General features: G+C 40.7%; 1 protein-coding gene across 6 annotated transcripts in view; it reads right to left on the bottom strand.

The window, feature by feature from the left end:
- Nucleotides 1–17,910, bottom strand: part of MCOLN2 (mucolipin TRP cation channel 2) — a 68,028-nt gene extending 50,118 nt beyond the window's left edge. For 3 of the 6 annotated variants that reach the window (XR_013159365.1, XM_077120430.1, XM_077120434.1), the window contains exon 1: nucleotides 17,653–17,910. Coding sequence is in view for 2 of the 6 variants with exons in the window: in XM_077120430.1 (XP_076976545.1) it covers nucleotides 17,653–17,729 (77 nt within the window). In the remaining 4 variants the exon portion in view is untranslated. Of the gene's footprint in view, nucleotides 1–1,694; nucleotides 2,060–16,643; nucleotides 17,250–17,652 lie in introns of those variants that run through there. The other 3 variants (XM_077120435.1, XM_077120431.1, XM_077120433.1) reach the window with 3 other exon arrangements.
- Between the last annotated feature and the right edge of the window lie 361 nt (nucleotides 17,911–18,271).

Genomic DNA, 18,271 nt, shown 5'->3' with positions numbered 1-18,271 from the left:
CACATACTGCTCAACTTTTACTATTGGGTATATAATCAATAAAGTTTGGGAGGCATGGTCTTAAAGCATAAGCTTTGAGTCCGGAGTTCCTGGAAGAAGCCATTTTGTCACCACATAAGAGCTTGCCAGAATGTGGACCTAACACAAGGAAAAACACACCAAGAAACAGAGACTAAATCCAATGACATTGAAGTTCCTGGATTGAGTTGTTCCTGAAGTCATCACTCTAAGACTTTCAATTTGAGCCAATAGTTTCTTTAGAGCTTAAGCTAATTTGAGTTAAATTTCTGATACTTGCAACAGGAAATGCCTTGATGGTAAATTTAATGAGTAAATTCTAGTAAGTGAAGCCAATCATTCAGTTTCTCATCTCTTGGGAAGTTTTTATAACCAAGGATCATTCTTGGGATAATTTTTCCTGAAATATTTAAATGGCATATTTTTGATACTAACATAATCTGTTATCTACTTGGACTAATAAGTTTAAAAGAAGTCCGGAGGGGAATGACTATTTTAGGATTTATTCTCAGTAACTAATCATTTTCCACTTGTAAATTTATTTTGGACCTCCTGTTCCAGGATTAGTGGGCTAGATTATTTAGAATCTTTCTGCTGAAAAGGAAGGAAGGGAATTCAGGACAAAGGGAAGAAAAAGAAAATTTCTGGATAAAATACATACTTTTTTGGGTGATGAGGGGTTGGGGGAGTCCTTTAAAAGACTAAAGAGCTACAAGAGAGTAGGGAACTCTCAGGCCAATTTTGGGGAATCTAGAGACGTAAAAGCCAATTTCCATGAACCAATACTTGGGCTTCAGTTCTATGGTCTCAAGAAAGGGGAACAAGGGGCCCAAGTGTCAAAGCCCAGCACCCACCCCTGACAAAGCCCAGCAAACCCCATAGGAGATCCTCCTCAAATACAGATGGGGTCCCAAAGCCACTCCTTCAAGAAAATAACCAGCATCAAACTGTCTTCCCGCAAACTAAGAGGACTCAGTGAAAGCCAGAGCAATTGCAAATCAAAGAGAAAATGTAATTAAAAATAGACCATCCTGAGAAAAGATGGCCACAGATCAGCTCTTTAAGCTCCCTGCCTGGGTGGGCAGGAACTTCAAACAGTGAGCCTGCTTCATTCAGGGGTCCCAGACTTGCATTCCCTCAGTCTTCTGGCAACACACAGACCTCTCCAGAGACCACCTATCTCAGGTATTAGGCCCTATAACAACAATTTGTAAAAAGCAATAACCAAGCAGCAGCATCCATAATAGCTACAAGTTAGAGATAACACAAATGTCCATCGGCTAATGGATGGATAAACAAAATCTGGCCCTATACATACAATGGAATATTAATGGAGCATAAAAAGGAATGAAGTACTGATACATACTACAGTGGACAATCTCTGAGACGTTATGCTAAGTGAAGAAGCCAGACACAAAATGTCACATTGTATGATTCTATTTATATGAAACATCCAGAATAGTTAATTCCAGAGAAACAAACGCAGATTTGTAGTGGCCAGGGGCTGGGGAGAAGGGGAAATGGGGAGTAACTGGTTAATGGGTAAGGGGGTTTCCTTTTGGGGTGATGAACTAGATGGAGGTGATGGTTTGTACAACACAGGTAACATACAAAATGTCACTGAATTATATACTTTAAAATGGTTAATCACAGATTTCAAGTAACATGACTTTTACCTCAATTTAGAAGAAAAACCAATGACCCATGTGTTGGATTATTCCATTGTAGACATGTTCTTCATCTTATTCTACAAACTCATTGTGAATAGGACCTCTCAAAGATGTTATTTTAGTTAAGGTGTGTCCCAACTAAACGAGCAAGAGCATCAATCTGGATTACTGGAGTTCTCTATTATGAAAGAAATTCAGATACAGTCAGAGAAAACCACAGACAGAAGTCAGAAGCCAGAAGTCAAAGGCACCCAGATGATAAAGGAAAAGATATCATCATATGATGCAAGGTAGGGATAAAAGCCAAGGAATCCCAAATTCCACCGGCAGCCAGCCCCACTGGACCCATTTAATGAGCACTTACTATTTCAAGGAAGCATTGTGCTGTGAGTCAGGACACAAAGCTGTAGAGGTTCCCTGATCTTCTGATGTGCAGTGTCTAGTTGGGGAGATAGACTTGTGAAGGGATAAACTCAAATAAGAGCTCAGTGAAAGCTGTACCATAATCATAAAAGTTTTATGGGGTCGGGACTTCACTCTAGGGAGTGGGATTCAGAGAGCTAATGGAGAAAACCCCTACTAGTCAGAGCACATGGTGTGGCAAGACTTATGGGGCATGTGACTAGGAACACTGGGTGGTGTGGGGGTGGGGGTGTGTGTGTCTGGTATTTCCAAGAAAGTAGCTCTTTGGCTGTGTCTAGAGTAACATCCTCAAATCTGAACCTTCAGACCTCAAGAGCATGCCTGTAGAAGCCTCTGTAGATCTATTTGAGAAACGCTGAATTTAAAGTTAACTGCCATCCCTTTAATAGATCAGTGTTGCTAGATATTCATCCTGATGATTCAGAATATGCATTTCATTTAATGAAATGAAAACAGCATCTGAAAACTTGGGTACCGGATTCTTAGAACCCCAAGAATAGGCCATGCATCTTCGCCTCAACTTCTAGTGTGAGAAACACTGTACTGCAGAAAAAAGTTGTTTTGTTAGAAGCAGGGCAGACTGTGGTGGGAAGCATGGATTATTATGTCAAAACATGCTCAAAAGTTGATAACTGATGTTAATATTACCCTAAGAAAAATTAAGAAAAGTCTTAGGCATAAAAGAAAAAAAAGTTAGATGTAGCAAATAACAAAGTTCAGGATAACACATTGTACAAAATTATTTATACTACTGCATCCTTCCAGAATCCATTCAGTTTAGTATTTACAGAGCAGTTGCACTAATTATAGCACTGTGAATGATTAAAAGGAAAAAAAAATTAACTAGTACAAAAAACTGTTCCTTAATGTGCTGTTGGGCAAAATATAATATATTATTAGTCAAATGTAATCAGCTGTTGAAAGGAATGCTAGAAATACAGGGTAAAGAAAAGAAACTATGACAAAGTTACATGATGAAAAGGCTATTCCTAGTCATAAGCCTAACGAAAGCTTATAAATAGCATTTAAGTAACGTAAAGGTAATAAATGATATTTTGATTAAAAAATTCTGGTGTCTCAAGGAAAATGTAAAGTATAAGCTTTCTAAACTTCTTTTCTGAGGGCTCTTTTTTGCCCACTCCTTCCCAATTTTCAGGTACGCCCTAGTTCCCTGGGAGATGAAGAGCATTAAACACACATATGCAAACCAAATATTTTATTGCTATAACAAAAACACAGTGGTGCAAAGTGGGAAGACAGGGAAATAAAAAAAATTTAAAGGTGACCGGATAGTATCAGGACTAAAACATTCCTTCATTTGACACTTACTTATCCAGCACCCTCTCATGCTAGGCTCTGGGCTGGGGGTTTGGAACAGAAGGTTTCAAAACTGCAATTACAACTTCAGAAGCAGGAGTTAGGTCAGCAGATAGGAGAAATATCGCAACTTCCATCAAAAGGATGAAAATCAACCAACAGGTTAAGAAAGGACAAAGAGCTGCTAATGTGTATTAATACAACTACAGGGGACATGGCAGTGAATGCAACATAAAATCAGTTAAGGAACAGAAATCAGTTAAGACCTATGCTACATTAGACCCTTCCAATGCAGGGCAATAAAGCAATTGAAATTGCACAAAAGGAATAAAAACAATCGTGACCCTTGTAAATTAGTTATGTTTCACTGAACTATAGGAACTGTATGGTCTGGCTTTTTATAAGCTTAATAAATAGCACCATTTATAGAGGGGGGAAAAAGCAGAGGTTGGGAAGCATAAAAACAGATCTGCAATAGAATAGAACGTCACCCACAGAGTAGGCTAGATAAAAGCTAGAGAGGTTGGAAAGGAAAAGAACCCTGAAATTGGAACTGTGATGAAAAGAAAAGGCTGAAGCACCACCAAAGCTACTGTCAGTATTACTAAGAAAACCTGCTCTTTCCCTGATACTAAGGACTGTGTGATGCTGGCTACTTTTAAAGCTACCATATGGTCAATGGAAATTCTGGCTTTAAAAGACCAATAATTTAAAAAGTCTATGAAAATAGAGTCAAAAATCAGAATACAGGTTACCAGGGGCAGAGGTGGAGAAGGGGAATGGAAAGTTAATGCTTAATTGGCATGGAAGTGGGGTGAAAAAGTTTTGGTAATGGATGGTGCTAATGGTACCCCAACATCATAAATGTAATTAATACCACTGAATTGTATCCTTGAAAGTGGTTAAAATAGGAGATATCATGTTGTATATATGTTAGTACAATAAAAATTTTTTTTAAGTACCTATGTAGCTTGAAGTTTTGAAAGGCACAAGTTACCAGTGACTCTTAACCACAGGGTTATAAACCCGTGTTGAGAACCAGATGAAAGCTCTTGATCTCTGCCCCAGAAAATTGCACACACCAGTTTCAGTCTTGGTACCTTGTTTCCATAAGCATAGTATGCTCGGCATATAAGCTAGCCAGTTCCGACAGCTCTTGCCTTTTGGCTTACACGACCTTTGCCCTATTCAACAAGAGGCCTAAAAGTTTGTCTTCTTTCTGTAGTGGTCTCCTAAATGGGGTGTATGTAAACAAGAGGCTAGCAAGACCATTCAGTGGTATGTGAGAAGAAAGGGTTAGGGCTCCTAGTTGTGATAACCTAAAAAACAAAGAAGTTCTGATTACTAAAATCTAATATAGGGATTATTATATGTCACACATAAGGTGCCCTCAATGGGTCAGAACATCAGATGTTGGCTCACTTAGTAGTGGAAGGCATCCTGGAGGAAAAGTGCAAGTTCCCCCAAAAAGGGGGTTGATGGCAGCGCCCTAGCTGTTTTGTCAGCATATTCCCACCACTTATGATTTATGTGGGTTCAGTTAAGTAATTTTTTCAGTATACCACCTAGCGTTAATCTAAAACACCTTCACATGATGGACAGGGGCTGTGTTATGGTGTCCAGCTCTTTGGATAAGCACTGGCCTGGATGCTACTGTGAGGGTATTTCATGGCTGTAGATCATCAGTCAGTTGATTGGATCTGTGGCGGAGGATTACCTCTACAATCAACAAAAGAGATTGGCCTCATCCAATTAGTCGTAGGCCTCAAAGGGAAAACTGAGGATTTCAGCAGTCAGAAAGAAAAATTTCTCTCTATCTCCTCCAGTTAGCTTCTCCTGGGGAATTCCTTCAACAGAGTTCTCATCTGGTAGCTTCACCTGGGAATTCAATGGCACCATCAAGTTTCAAACGTGTGCCCTGACTTGTGGAATTCAGACTTGCCAATCCCCATGGTCACGTGAACCAGTTCCTATAATAAAATCTCTTAATATTTACATACATACCCACACAAACAGATAGACATATGCACATAAAGACACACACACACACACACACCCATCCCCTGCTGGCTCTGTTTCCCTGGAGAACCCTAATATACTCAATCACAGCGAACAGAACTACCAGGCTTCCAGATCCCAAACCAAAAACCTGTCCATCTCCCTGCCATCTTTAAACAAACAAAAAACTTAATTTTCTACATAGTTTTACATGAAAAAGAATGAAAAACAGCAGCTCCTCATCCCATGTCTGATTTTTGTTCGTTAAGGTAACCCCTTTTATCTGCTTTAAGTTATTTACTTTGATATTTCTAAATAATTCTTATACCACTATTTTTTCCTCTTTTAGATGTTATCAATTTACATCCTCCCATGGAAGGTATGAATTTAACTCTTATATCTCACCACCACCACCACCAAAAAAGTACACATTTCACCTTCCCATTTATTATCCTAATAAAGTTTTTGGCTAAAATAACATTAAGAATGTATGAAGTGAATATGCATATACTCTTCACAGTTGAGCCATTAGGACACCATGATTTTATATTCTTTCTTGTACAAATTTGTTTTTTCTAAAGTTGTCTTTTCTTTTTTTTTCTACATACCATGCACGACTTCACCAAACTCTGGTGAAGTCCAACAGCTCCCTTCCATGGAGTAAAGTACCTCAGGTATTCTATCAATTCCCTTCTTCATCCCCCTCTCCCCTAAGGCAGCCATCATTCCTGGGGCCGTCTAGTCTACACTGGTTGTTTTCTAATACCTACTCAGAGCCATCATCTTAGGAATTCCCTTTACCTCCTTTCTAAATTGAATTCTCTATATCCTGGACCTCATCCCTGCCTCTTTCCTCCTTCATTTTGGTGGAGAGCATCCTTTAATCACATCCTAAGAAAGGAAGTATGGATGATAAACTTTGAGATCTTCAGTGACAAACACGGCTAGTTGCCTGCTCATATCTATTCCTCTAATTTTGTTGAGAACAAGGAATGTATTAAATACCCAAGGACAGAATAATTCAGTATTAGAGGCAGAGGAGATCTTAGAGTTCTCCGAGTTTTCAAATTTGGCTGCACACTGGAATATCCTGGGCTTTCCAATTTTACTGACCCCTTTCTCTAATGTTCATTCTTGGCCAGGAATTATCTTTTTATAGAGTAATGGCTTGGAATGAAAGAATGAAGATGGTCAGGGATGAAGAAAAAATTGTTAGGTTCAAATAAGCTAATATCTAATGTGCAACGTCTCTCAATTAAAAACGTGTGACAACGTGGCAGTAACAGCCATCCAAGTCCATAAAATGATCAGGTTGTTTAAATGAGAAGGAAAAAACGAGTAAAGCAGCTGATGGAATGAAGCCAACATTTACCTTCCTCAAGTTGTCCTTCAGTTTCAAATTCTCTAAAGCAAACACTGGGCTTTCATTCTACTACTTCACTGAAACTACTCAGCTTAAACCATCACCTGCTGCAGATTCTAACAGACACTTCTCCGATCTCATGTTACTCATTACTTCCTCTCTGGGACAACTTCTTCTCTTGGTTTCCAGAACACCACACTTCCCTGGTTTCCCTCCTACTTTACTGGGCACCTCTTTGTCTTCTCTGCTGATTCTCGCTCTCCCTCCCCCATTTCACTCCTGGATGTCAAAGTCCTTTTGGGGCAGGCTAGGGCTCTTTTATTCTTTCTAGAAGAGATTCATATATGGTCTACATGATGTGTATTTCCATACTTGCATCTCCAGCCAAACCTCTCTCTTGAACAGACTCCCTTATCCAACTGTTTCCTTAAAACTCCACCCATATGTCCAGTAGGTTTCTCAAACCTACCTTTTGCCCTCTTTTCCACCCATCTGCTCAGTACATTATCGGCACACATTCATCCAGATGCTTCAACTACAATCTCTACTTCTGTCAGCGGTTCTCCACCTTGGCTGTACAGTAAAATCATCTGGGGATTTTTTTCCCAAGATTTCAATGCCTGGCTTCTAACCATTAGATTTTCCTGTTTAATTGGTACGGGATGTGAGCTGGCCATGGAGATTTTGATAAGCTTTCCAGGGGATTCTAATGTGCAGCAAAGTGTGGGAATCCCTGCTCTAGAGTCACAATTTGTTTTCTCCTTTTCCTGAACCTTCACATCTTATCTATCGAGTCTTCCTTGAAAACACATCACGGAGCATCTCTCTATATCCAATGCAGCCTCCCGGGTGCAAGCACTACCATCACTCACCTGATTACTGCAAGTCTCCTAGTTAGCCACATTGTAGCCAAAGGGTCAATTTTAAAGTCTTGGGTCAGACTTCCCTCCCCTCCTTAAAACTCTTTAGGGACTTTCCACTGCTAAGCAACATTCAAACCCCCTTCTATCGCCTGAAAGACTTGCATACCCCATCCCCTCTCTTCCTCTTCCTCATATACAGTGGCCTCCTTCCTGATCTTGGAACATTCCCCGCTCTATTTGCACTCCTTATTTCATTTACCCTACTGCTGTCCTCCACCTCTCTGCATTGCTGGCTCCTTCATGCCCTTCAGCTTTTGGCTCAAATGTCACCTCTTCAGAGAGAGCTCCTCGGCCATTCAACCAAACGTGACCTTCCCTACTTTTTCCTCATCACTTTTCCTTCACAATGGAGATAAGTCTTTATTGGTCTTTCCTACAAGAGAACTTCATGAAGACAACCATCTTGTTTATCCATCATCTCCCCACACACAGGAGAGTACCTAGTGCAAACAGGTATTCAGTAAATACTCAGGGAAAAATGAGTCACTGATGAGATAAAACTCTGACTATGTGAACTTTTCCTTGGCCAGAACTTTTTAAGATTTACTACTACTGCTGCTGATAATAATGGCAATAATAATATTCAGAAGATTAATAATAAAAACAACTAAAAACATATTGAGAAGTCTTGCTTAGCTAATATACATTAGAGGGTTCTAGACAATCTAGTTGATAGCAAACCTATTATGTTTCATCCACTTTATTAAAGTCCTTCCAAGGAATGAATTATCTAGTGAATTGTATCATGATAATTTGCTATCCATTTGGAAGGAAGAAAGTTCCCTCAAACCAAAAACAAAAGTAAGATTTAGACCCAATCAAGAAATACAAATGGTGAAATGTAAGATATAGAATATTTCTATAATTTAATGTGCCTTTCTGAGCATAACAAAATTCAGAAGCAATGAAAATGACTGTGCTGGTTTGGAACTGTGTTGTACCCTAGAAAAGCCATGTTCTTTTAATTCAGTCTTGTGGGGACAGACCTACTGTTGGGTGGGGCCTTTTGATAAATTGTTTATATGGAGATGGAAGCACCCAATTGTGGGTGGCACCTTTTGATCAGGTTGTTTCCATAGAGATGTGACCCTGACCATTCAAGGTGGGTCTTAATTAGCTTACTGGAGTACTTTAAGAGGGGAACATTTTGGAAAAAGCTCAGACACAAACGTCTGGAGATGCTGACATGTGAGAGAGTCGTCTGAAACCAGACGCTCGGAGAGAAGGACAGCAAACGTCACCATGCACCTTCTCAGGTAACAGAGAAACTCTGGATTCAATTGGCCTTTCTTGAGTGAAGGTATCCTCTTGTTGGTGCCTTAATTGGGACATAATCACAGCCTTAGAATTGTAACTTGAAGCAATAAATTCCCTTTATAAAAAGCCAATCCATTTCTGGTATATTGCATTCTGGCAGCTTTAGCAAATCAAAACAATGACTGATAGATCTTAACACAAAAATTTAAGATTTCAAAAAGTTAAAAGACAAAATACTAGGAGAAGAGGTCCACAACATATTTAATAGTAATATATTTAATATATGACTATTACCTATAGAGCATCAGACTATTTTAAGAAAAAGACAACCCAATATAATAATAAGCAAAGGATCTAAACAGGCCAGCAACATTTAAGAATGACAAAATTCACTGATTAACAAAAAAGTGAAATTTTATCCTAATTTTTATTTATCAAGAATGAAAAAAATAAAAACTCCATTGAAGGGCATGTAAATTTTTAAAGGACACTTGGGCAGTATCTATAAGAATATCTGATCTAGAAATCAAACTTCTATGAATTTATGCTACAATTTTTGTAAAAAAAAAGGTCAGAAGGATATGGTTATAAAAATGTTAAATGCAACCCTTTTTGTAACTTTGTAGTGATTTGATGATGTCTACGACATATAAAAATGTTTTTAAATAAGTTACAAAATAGTAAAATATCGAGATCTCATTTTTCTAAATTAACTAAATTTATTGTCCATTAAATTTATTTTCCCAATTAAAAAAAAAATCTGGAAATGCACAAACCAGCAGAAACATGTTGATAATCTATATGAAGTAGTATTGGGTATTCTTAATTTTCTTCATCAAGTTTTCCCTATTTCTTTGATTTCTGTTGATGAGCACATACGAATTCTTGAGTTATTGTGAGTTAAAAATAAGCTATTTCAAAAATATGGATTAGGTAATCCGGTGTATTCCTGCTCCTAGTTTGTGTGACGTTGGGGTGGACAGGAAGGTAAGGGAAGGACAGAGACTAAAATTCAGGGTTTCCACAACAGTGCTCATAATGGCCCCAGAGTGAATGTCACGGGGCAATTTGGCTGATGGGAGATTTGGATTTATCCCAACAACTCCCACATCATTTCTTCACACTTGTGATTTGATTGCTTCATGAGAGAGAGAGTGGGGGCAGGGTAGGGGGAAGGGAGAAAAGTCCAGTTAGTGAGGCTCTGGAGGTAGTTCCGCTTCAATGAAAGGACGCTATTTAAAAAAAAAAATTAAGAAAATTTTTAAGAAAAGCAAAGAAGGTGAACCTTGGTTACCTTCTCAGTACAGTTCTCAGAAAACAGATGACGTGTCATTCTGATCTTTAGAAGCACCCCAAAGGATCTTCCTTTTTTCCATACAAGACAGAGTACACTGTAACATTCAGGAATTTCCCTAAAGATAACCATGCCACCCAGTTCCTATAAAATCATCTCTGATGACTGCTTTGCTGCCTCAGGCCAGTTGAAAAGCAGAACTAGAACTCTATTTTTTGAAGTGCTTATCTTGAACAAGCCATACTCTTCTTGAAAAAAACATACAGAAGAATCAACAACACTCTGGGACAGAGAAAAGTAAAAGGAAACTCCATTTCTCAGTAATGCAAGATTCCAAATAAAATTAATTAAAGCTGGGCAAGATGACTGTAATTAGGCATTTCCTTTCATCTTTCTTTCTCTAACATTTTCAATAAATGCTACCCAATTTTAATAGGGTCATTCTGATGACTAAGTAAAAGTAAAGTTAAAAGAAGTTGCATAACATAAATTACATGGAACTTTGACTAGGGAGTGGGACCTTTTTCGTACAGGTTAGTGTGATAACCTGATACATCCCAGAGTAATCATTACATATAATGATGGGTAAGACTCAGCCCCCACCCAGAACCTCTTTTGTTGCTCAGATGTGGCTTCTCTCTCAAAGCCAACTCAGCAGGTAAACTCACTGCCCTCCCCTCTAAATGGGACATTACCCTCAGAGGTGCAAAACCTCCCTGGTAATGTGGGACGTGACTCCTGGAGACAAACCTGGACATGGCATCATAGAATTGAGAAAGCTTTCTTGACCAAAAAGGAGAAGAGAAATGAAACAAAATAAATTTTCAGAGGCTAAAAGATTTCAAATAGAGTTGAAAGGTCATTCTGGAGGTTATTGTTATATGTTATAAAGATACCCCTCTTCAGTTTTTGGTGTATTCGAATAACTAGAAGGAACTACCTGAAATTGTTGAAGTGTACTCCAGTAGCCTTGATTCTTGAAGACAATTGTACAAAACTATACAGCTTTTACACTGGGACTGTATGATTGTGAAAGCTTTGTGGCTGACACTCCCTTTATCCAGTGTATGGCCAGATGAGTAAAAAATTAAAGACAAAAAATAAATAAATAATAGGGGTCAATGGCGGGTATGGGATATTTTGGGTGTTCTTTTTTATTTTATTTTTATTCTCATACATATTTTTTTGGAGTAATGAAGATGTTCAAAGATTGACTGTGGTGACGAATGCACAACTATATTATGATACTATGAACCACTGATTGTACACTTTGAATGATTATATGTTATGTGAATATATCTCAATAAAACTGTATATATATATGTGTATATATATTTTATATATATATAAAGAAGTTAGAAAGCTACAATCATTTCTTCCCTCAAAGCACTGAGTTTACCTTATTGTTCAATAAACCCACCTCAGCGACATGCTGGTGAATCCCTGGATTCACCCTATCTCTTTTGTAGGGGTGTTATGATTTTGAAAACAATCCACCATTTAAATTGTGGGTCTTTTAGAATTGCACCAAGGATAATTTTCCAGAATCTTTAGCATCACTACTTACCAATTATTACCGGACAGATATTTTAGGGTGAAACCACCATGATGTACTCAAGAAAGGATAACAAAATACAATCTAAACAAAGAAAGGAAGCATTCCACCCATCTGAAGGCAAAGTAACACCAGTAACATGCCCCCAAAACAGTCTTGTCACAATAGGGAAAAGGGAGCTGAGGCCCAAAGCTCAAAACAGAGTAGAAAGCTGTGTTTGAGACAGGGTGAGAAAAGGGGGAAGAAAAAAACCTAGGTAATTGAGGAGACAAACAAACAAGCAAACCAAAAATATGGCTTTAAATATTCAATACTGAAAAATATATTGTAATTTGACAAAGAAAATGAAGCCTGGAAATACAATTGTTTTCCTCATAATGCCCTTAATATATGACCTAACAGCTCAATACAGGGTAATTTAAATCCTCAGAACTGATACATGGGACTTAGACTCCTGGCCTCAGCTAATGAGAACAGCAGATTCTGTTCTCTGAGAAGATTCCGCTTTTAACTTTTATAGCCCAAAGAGTTTTCCTTGATCACTACTTTTTTTAGATACATTCATTTATCATATAGTCCATCCAAATTATACAATCAATATCTAATAAACGTCATCACTTAGTTGTACAATCATCATCACACTTATTTTTAGACCTTTTTCATTAGCCCAAAAAAGAACATTATCAGATAGACAGAAAAAAAGAAAACCCCAAACACCTCATACCCTTTATCTCCCCCTATTATTGACCACTAGTATTGGTGTGGAACACCAGTTATTATTGATGAAAGGATTTTAAGGTATTATTGTTAACTAGAATGCAGGTTGCACTAGGTATTTCCCCCCATATACTACTCTACTACTAACTCTTTTTACCAGCATTTGTCCTACTTCATGCAAGGACTTCTTTAAATTTGTAGTGTTAACCCGTTACTATACGTGACTCTAAACAATCCCTTTCAACCAAAATCACCAACAATCCAGCACTATGCCTTATAATTCTACTTAGAGCTACCCTCATCCCAAATCTATTTCCAAACATTTTAAGCTCAACCTCTTTATATATTATGCACTCTCCCTTCACTAACTTCTGTCTATTTCTAGGTATCTTATAGTCTACATTTTAAGACTCTGAGTTTACATATTTCAGTTACTTCATATTAGTAAAATCATACAATGTATCTGCCATTTTGTGCCCTGACCACTATTTTTACTTTGAAAACTGTAGCTACAGAAGCCACCTGTTTTTCCACTAAATTTTAAAGCTTGTCTTATTCTTAGTTTCACTTCACTGATTAAGACCTAGCCAAAGAGATTTGCTTGTGAATATGATTGTCCATGACTTTCAGTTCTGTATTCTCTTTTCTGTTCAAAATTTGCATCTCCCAACTTTTCTTACTTGCTTCACTGAGATATTTTATATTTATTCTTTTATTGTGAAAAAAACAACACTTTTGATGCACCGCTCCCTAGAAGAAAAGGATGTAACCTCCTCAAACACTTCATCAGGACAATTTTTTTTTCATCACCACGATCACCTCTCAGAACCTTTGCATCAATCCGGAAAAAGAAATAAAAAGAAAAAAGAAAAAAATTCGTATATACCATACCCGCTCCCCCTCCCCCTCCCAATCACCAGCATTTCAATCTACTAATTTATTTTAACCTTTGCTCTCCCTATTATTTATTTATTTTTAATCCATATGTTTTACTCATGTGTCCATAAGGTAGATAAAAGGAGCATCAGACACAAGGTTTTCACAATCACACAGTCACACTGCGAAAGCTATATCATTATACAATCATCCTGAAGAAACATGGCTACTGGAACACAGCACTACATTTTCAAGCAGTTCCCTCCAGCCTCTCCATTACACCTTAACTAAAAAAGATGATATCTATATAATGAATAAGAATAATCTCCAAGATAACCTCTTGACTCTGGAATCTCTCAGCCATTGAGACTTTGTCTCATTTCGCTCTTCCCCCTCTTTTGGTGAGAAGGTTTTCTCAATCCCTTGATGCTGAGTACCAGCTCATTCTAGGATTTCTGTCCTATGTTGCCAGGAAGGTCCACACCCCTGGGAGTCCATGTAAAGAGGCAGAGGGCAGTGAGTTTGCTTGTCATATTGGCTGAGAGAGAGAGGCCACATCTGAGCAACAAAACAGGTTTTCTTGGAGGTGACTCATAGGCCTAAATTTAAGTAGGCTTAGCCTATCCTCTATGGGGTTAAGTTTCATACAAACAAACCCCAAGATTGAGGGCTCAGCCTATTGCGTTGGTCGTCCCCACTGCTTGTGAGAATATGAGGAATTCTCCACTTGGGGAAGTTGAATATTCCCCTTTTTTCACCATTCCCCCAAGGGAACTTTGCAAATACCCTTTTATTCACTGTTCAAATCACTCCATCAGGACAATTTTTAAGGGGAGTTGAAATAAAATTGGCACTACTACAACGTTCTCTTCATGGGAATTGTCAAGACTCCAGGCCACAGAACCTTGTTGGTGGAAGGTTTGCCAAAGGAAAGGATGTACCAGTGGAAAGTTCATGACAATGGGGTTTAAAGTATTAATGGGTCTTGACTCTTTAAGGTATGAAGAGGAAGATAAGCTAAATCCAAGAGAAGTCTGACTCAATACGGAAGAAGCCACCAGATTTCACAAAGCACACACTCTTGGTAACAGCATCAGAATTGGTGAGCATTTCCTGAAGATGTGAAGTCCACATCCCATCTCTGAGAAGAACTGTGCAGTCAGTGCAATCTACAGAAGGTTTAGGGATTCACGCTCTGACATTCACAGATAGCCTCTCCCACATTTCTCTTACCAGCCCCTTCTTTCACTTTTGATTTATGACACAGAAACTTCTGTTTGCCACTGGTACTGGGGCAGCCAGACACAAGTATATTTCAAGTTGGGATCCCTCCAAAATCTATTTATGTCTACATCCAAGTGCCTGTTTGTTCCATCCTTAGTGGCTTTATTCTACCAGTGAGAGCTTCTGAAGTTACTCTCTGGAAATGATATAACCTTTTTTTTTTTTTTTTTCATTACTTAGGCTATTTATTGTCCCATCCAGCTTTTTTTTTTTAATTTTTTATTAATTAAAAAAAAATTACAAGAAGCACAAACATTCCCAACACATACACTCAGCAATTCACAATATCATCACATAGTTGCATATTCATCATCATGATCATTTCCCACACATTTGCATCAATTCAGAAAAAGACATAAAAAGACAATAGAAAAATAAAACAAAAACAGGAAAAAAAAATTTTACATACCATACCCCTTACCCTTCGCTTTCATTATTCACTAGCATTTCAAACTAAATTTATTTTAAGATTTGTTCCCCCTATTATGTATTTTTATTCCATATATTCTACTCCTTTGTTGACAAGGTAGATAAAAGGAGCATCAGACACAAGGTTTTCACAATCACACAGTCACATTGTGAAAGCTATATCATTATACAATGATCATCAAGAAACATGACTACTGGAACACAGATCTACATTTTCAGGCAGTTCCCTCCAGTCTCTCCATCACATCTTGAATAACAAGATGATATCTACTTGATGCATAAGAATAACCTCCAGGATAACCTCTAGACTCTCTTTGGAATCTCTCAGCCATTGACACTTTGTCTCATTTCTCTCTTCCCCCTTTTGGTCGAGAAGGTTTTCTCAATCCCTTGATGCTAAGTCTCAGCTCATTCTAGGGTTTTTCTCAATCTCTTGATACTGAGTCTCCGCTCATTCCAAGATCTCTGTCCCACGTTGCCAGGAAGGTCCACACCCCTGGGAGTCATGTCCCACGTAGAGAGGGGTAGGGTGGTGAGACTGCTCGTTGTGTTGGCTGGAGAGAGGGGCCACATCTGAGCAAAAAAACAGGCTCTCTTGGGGGTGACTCTTAGGCCTAAATTTTAAGTAGACTTGACCTATCCCCTGTGGGGTTAAGTTTCATATGAACAAACCCCAAGACTGGGGGCTCTGCCTATAGCTTTGGTTGTCCACACTGCTTATGAGAATATCAAGAATTCAACTTGGGGAAGTTGAATTTCTCCCCATTCTCAGCACTCCCCGAAGGGGGCTTTGCAGATACTTTTCCACTCACTGATCAAATCACTCTGGGATTCATTGGGGCATCACTCTGGACAAACCAACAAAATCTCATGTCCTACCTGAGATTCCAAGCACTTATGGCGTTCAATCAAACTATCTACATAAGAAATGATATAACTTTTTAAGCCATGAAAAAAATGTGCCAAGAAAAACAGTGGCGTCAAGACAAAAAAGAGAAAGATTATACTCCAACCCACCCTGAGCACAAACCTGCTCATCAGCCCAAACAGAAGATGAGTATATAAATCCAGAACCAGTTTGTTCCCCACCATTTAGGACAGTACATTTAGGACTCAGACAGATGCAAGGAATGACTTCTACCAGCCTGGCCCATTAAAAATAGACACTTCAGCATTAAAAGATATGATTAATAAAATATACGACACCAGTCATTTTTGTGTGACATTCACAGGTATCCGTTGTAAAAAATGGTGGATTCTCAAGCTATGTTTACTAATTCAAAACTGGTCTTTCAAAAGTCTAGCAGCAGAGATGCCACACTTGCTTGGAATTAATTAAATACTCACTTGAAGTCACCAGAGTTCAACTCTTGAATAGCCTGAAGTCCATTTATGATATTGTGGGTCCCATACAGGAAAGGCAGGAAAGTCAATACTATTTTAAGAAAGTCGAACCACCTACCACTATGTTTGTTTTGGGAGCAGGGAAGGGAGGAAGCCAATGCCTGTTTCTACTCACCATCCGGGCTCAACTGCGCGCGAGGAGGGGCCCCTTGGCTCTGCCGGGCTGCGGAACTGTACACCTTTTCACCAAGGCAGAGGAACTGGGGCCGACCACAGCAGCACCCTCCCACCTGGGGCTAAGGCCTGTTTGTTCCGGAAGACAGAGCCCAGCCTTGTTTAACTAACTCAGAGCAATGCGAGCAGTTACTATAAGCATTCACAAGGCTGCCGGGAAAGCAGCAGTCAGAACTGTAAAGCCATGGACTTGATGAGACTTTCTCCAGTGTCCGATGCCCCGAAAGATGCAACCCCTTCGCCTCACCTGACAGTTAACCTGAAAACACCTGATCCTCTCTCTGGGTTCTTTGCCTGGGGAAACCGAGAAGGCTGCCAGGCCACACCTCCGCCTCCAAAACTTTCCACCGCTCTCGGGGAGTCGAAAGAGGACAGAAGTTCACTGCACACGCGGTTCAGCTTTGCCGGGAACGCCTCCCCAGAAGTTGAGACCCTCCTAGGCCGGGCCCCGCTTCTCAGAGAACTTCCCCTCCTGCCCTTCCTGCCCGCCACGCGCGCGCAGCAGGCACCGCTGGTGGCCCCATGCGGCGGGCACCGCGCGGGGCACGTCCGCGGCCAGGCTGAAGGGCCGCTGGTTGCGCGCCGGGCGGGATGAGGCGCGTGGCTAGGCGTTCCCTCCCCGCTCCCAGGTCGCCACCTCCTCCCGTCGCCTCTCGCTGAGGCTGGGCTGGCGGGGCAGCCTTGGCCGGGAGCGCCCCAGCTTGGTTCACTGTGACTTTCTCCACGTGTCAGCGAGCCGGCCTCTCCGAGCTCCGGAGGCAGGAGGAAGCCGAGAGAAGCCGAGCGGGGGCGGTAGGAGATGGAGCGGAGGCGCGGGGCTGAGGGGACGCGGGGAAGAAGGCAGCCAGGCCAGGGGGCGGAGGGGCTGCCGGAGAGGAGCCGGAGGGCTCCACGGCCGGCCAGGTGGACGGGGCCGAGGCCCCTCCAGCCGGCCAACGTGCGTCACTGACCTGTGGCCGGGGCCCCGGGACACGCCGGAGGCGCGGTTCCAAATCGGCAGGTCCAAAGCCTCCAAGCCTGGAGGCATGGTGCGGCCCCGGCGCGGGAGGCTGGAGGAGGCAGCCCAGGGCAGGATGGAGGCACCTGCCTCGGCCCGGGTTCCCGGCCCTGGCCCGCGGTTCCCTCGCTCGCGTTCCCCCTGCCCCGGCCCACTCGAGCTCCTGGTGGTCTGCCCGAGGCACGCCTGGGGAGAAGCACCTTAAATAGAGAAGCGCAAGGTGGAGAGTGGGTGGGAGGCGGCCGGCACATCCTCCACACCGCCCCCCGGCGGCCGGGCTGCGCGCTCCCTGCCCCCCGCGGCTCCTGCCATTCCTTCCTTGATTTCTACATTCTTTCCTTCATTTCTTCGTACGTCCATTCCTTGTTTTCTAGCATCCATTCATTCGGCCATTTCTCTAGTCATTTCTAGCGTGATGAGTTCATTGAGCGCGGGGTCGAGTGCTGGGTACTGGGGCCACTGAGAGGGAGGGACGCTGTTCTTTCTCTCCAGATCTTCCCATTAGACTGTCAGATAAATTCATTCATTCCGACAAATGTTCATCCTTAAGCGCAAGATCACAAAACTCTGTG

The sequence above is a fragment of the Tamandua tetradactyla genome, chromosome 11 (assembly GCF_023851605.1).
Source record: "Tamandua tetradactyla isolate mTamTet1 chromosome 11, mTamTet1.pri, whole genome shotgun sequence".
Taxonomy (NCBI): domain Eukaryota; kingdom Metazoa; phylum Chordata; class Mammalia; order Pilosa; family Myrmecophagidae; genus Tamandua; species Tamandua tetradactyla.
The sequence above is the reverse complement of the archived record's forward strand: the minus strand, read 5'-3'. Positions and strand labels throughout refer to the sequence as shown.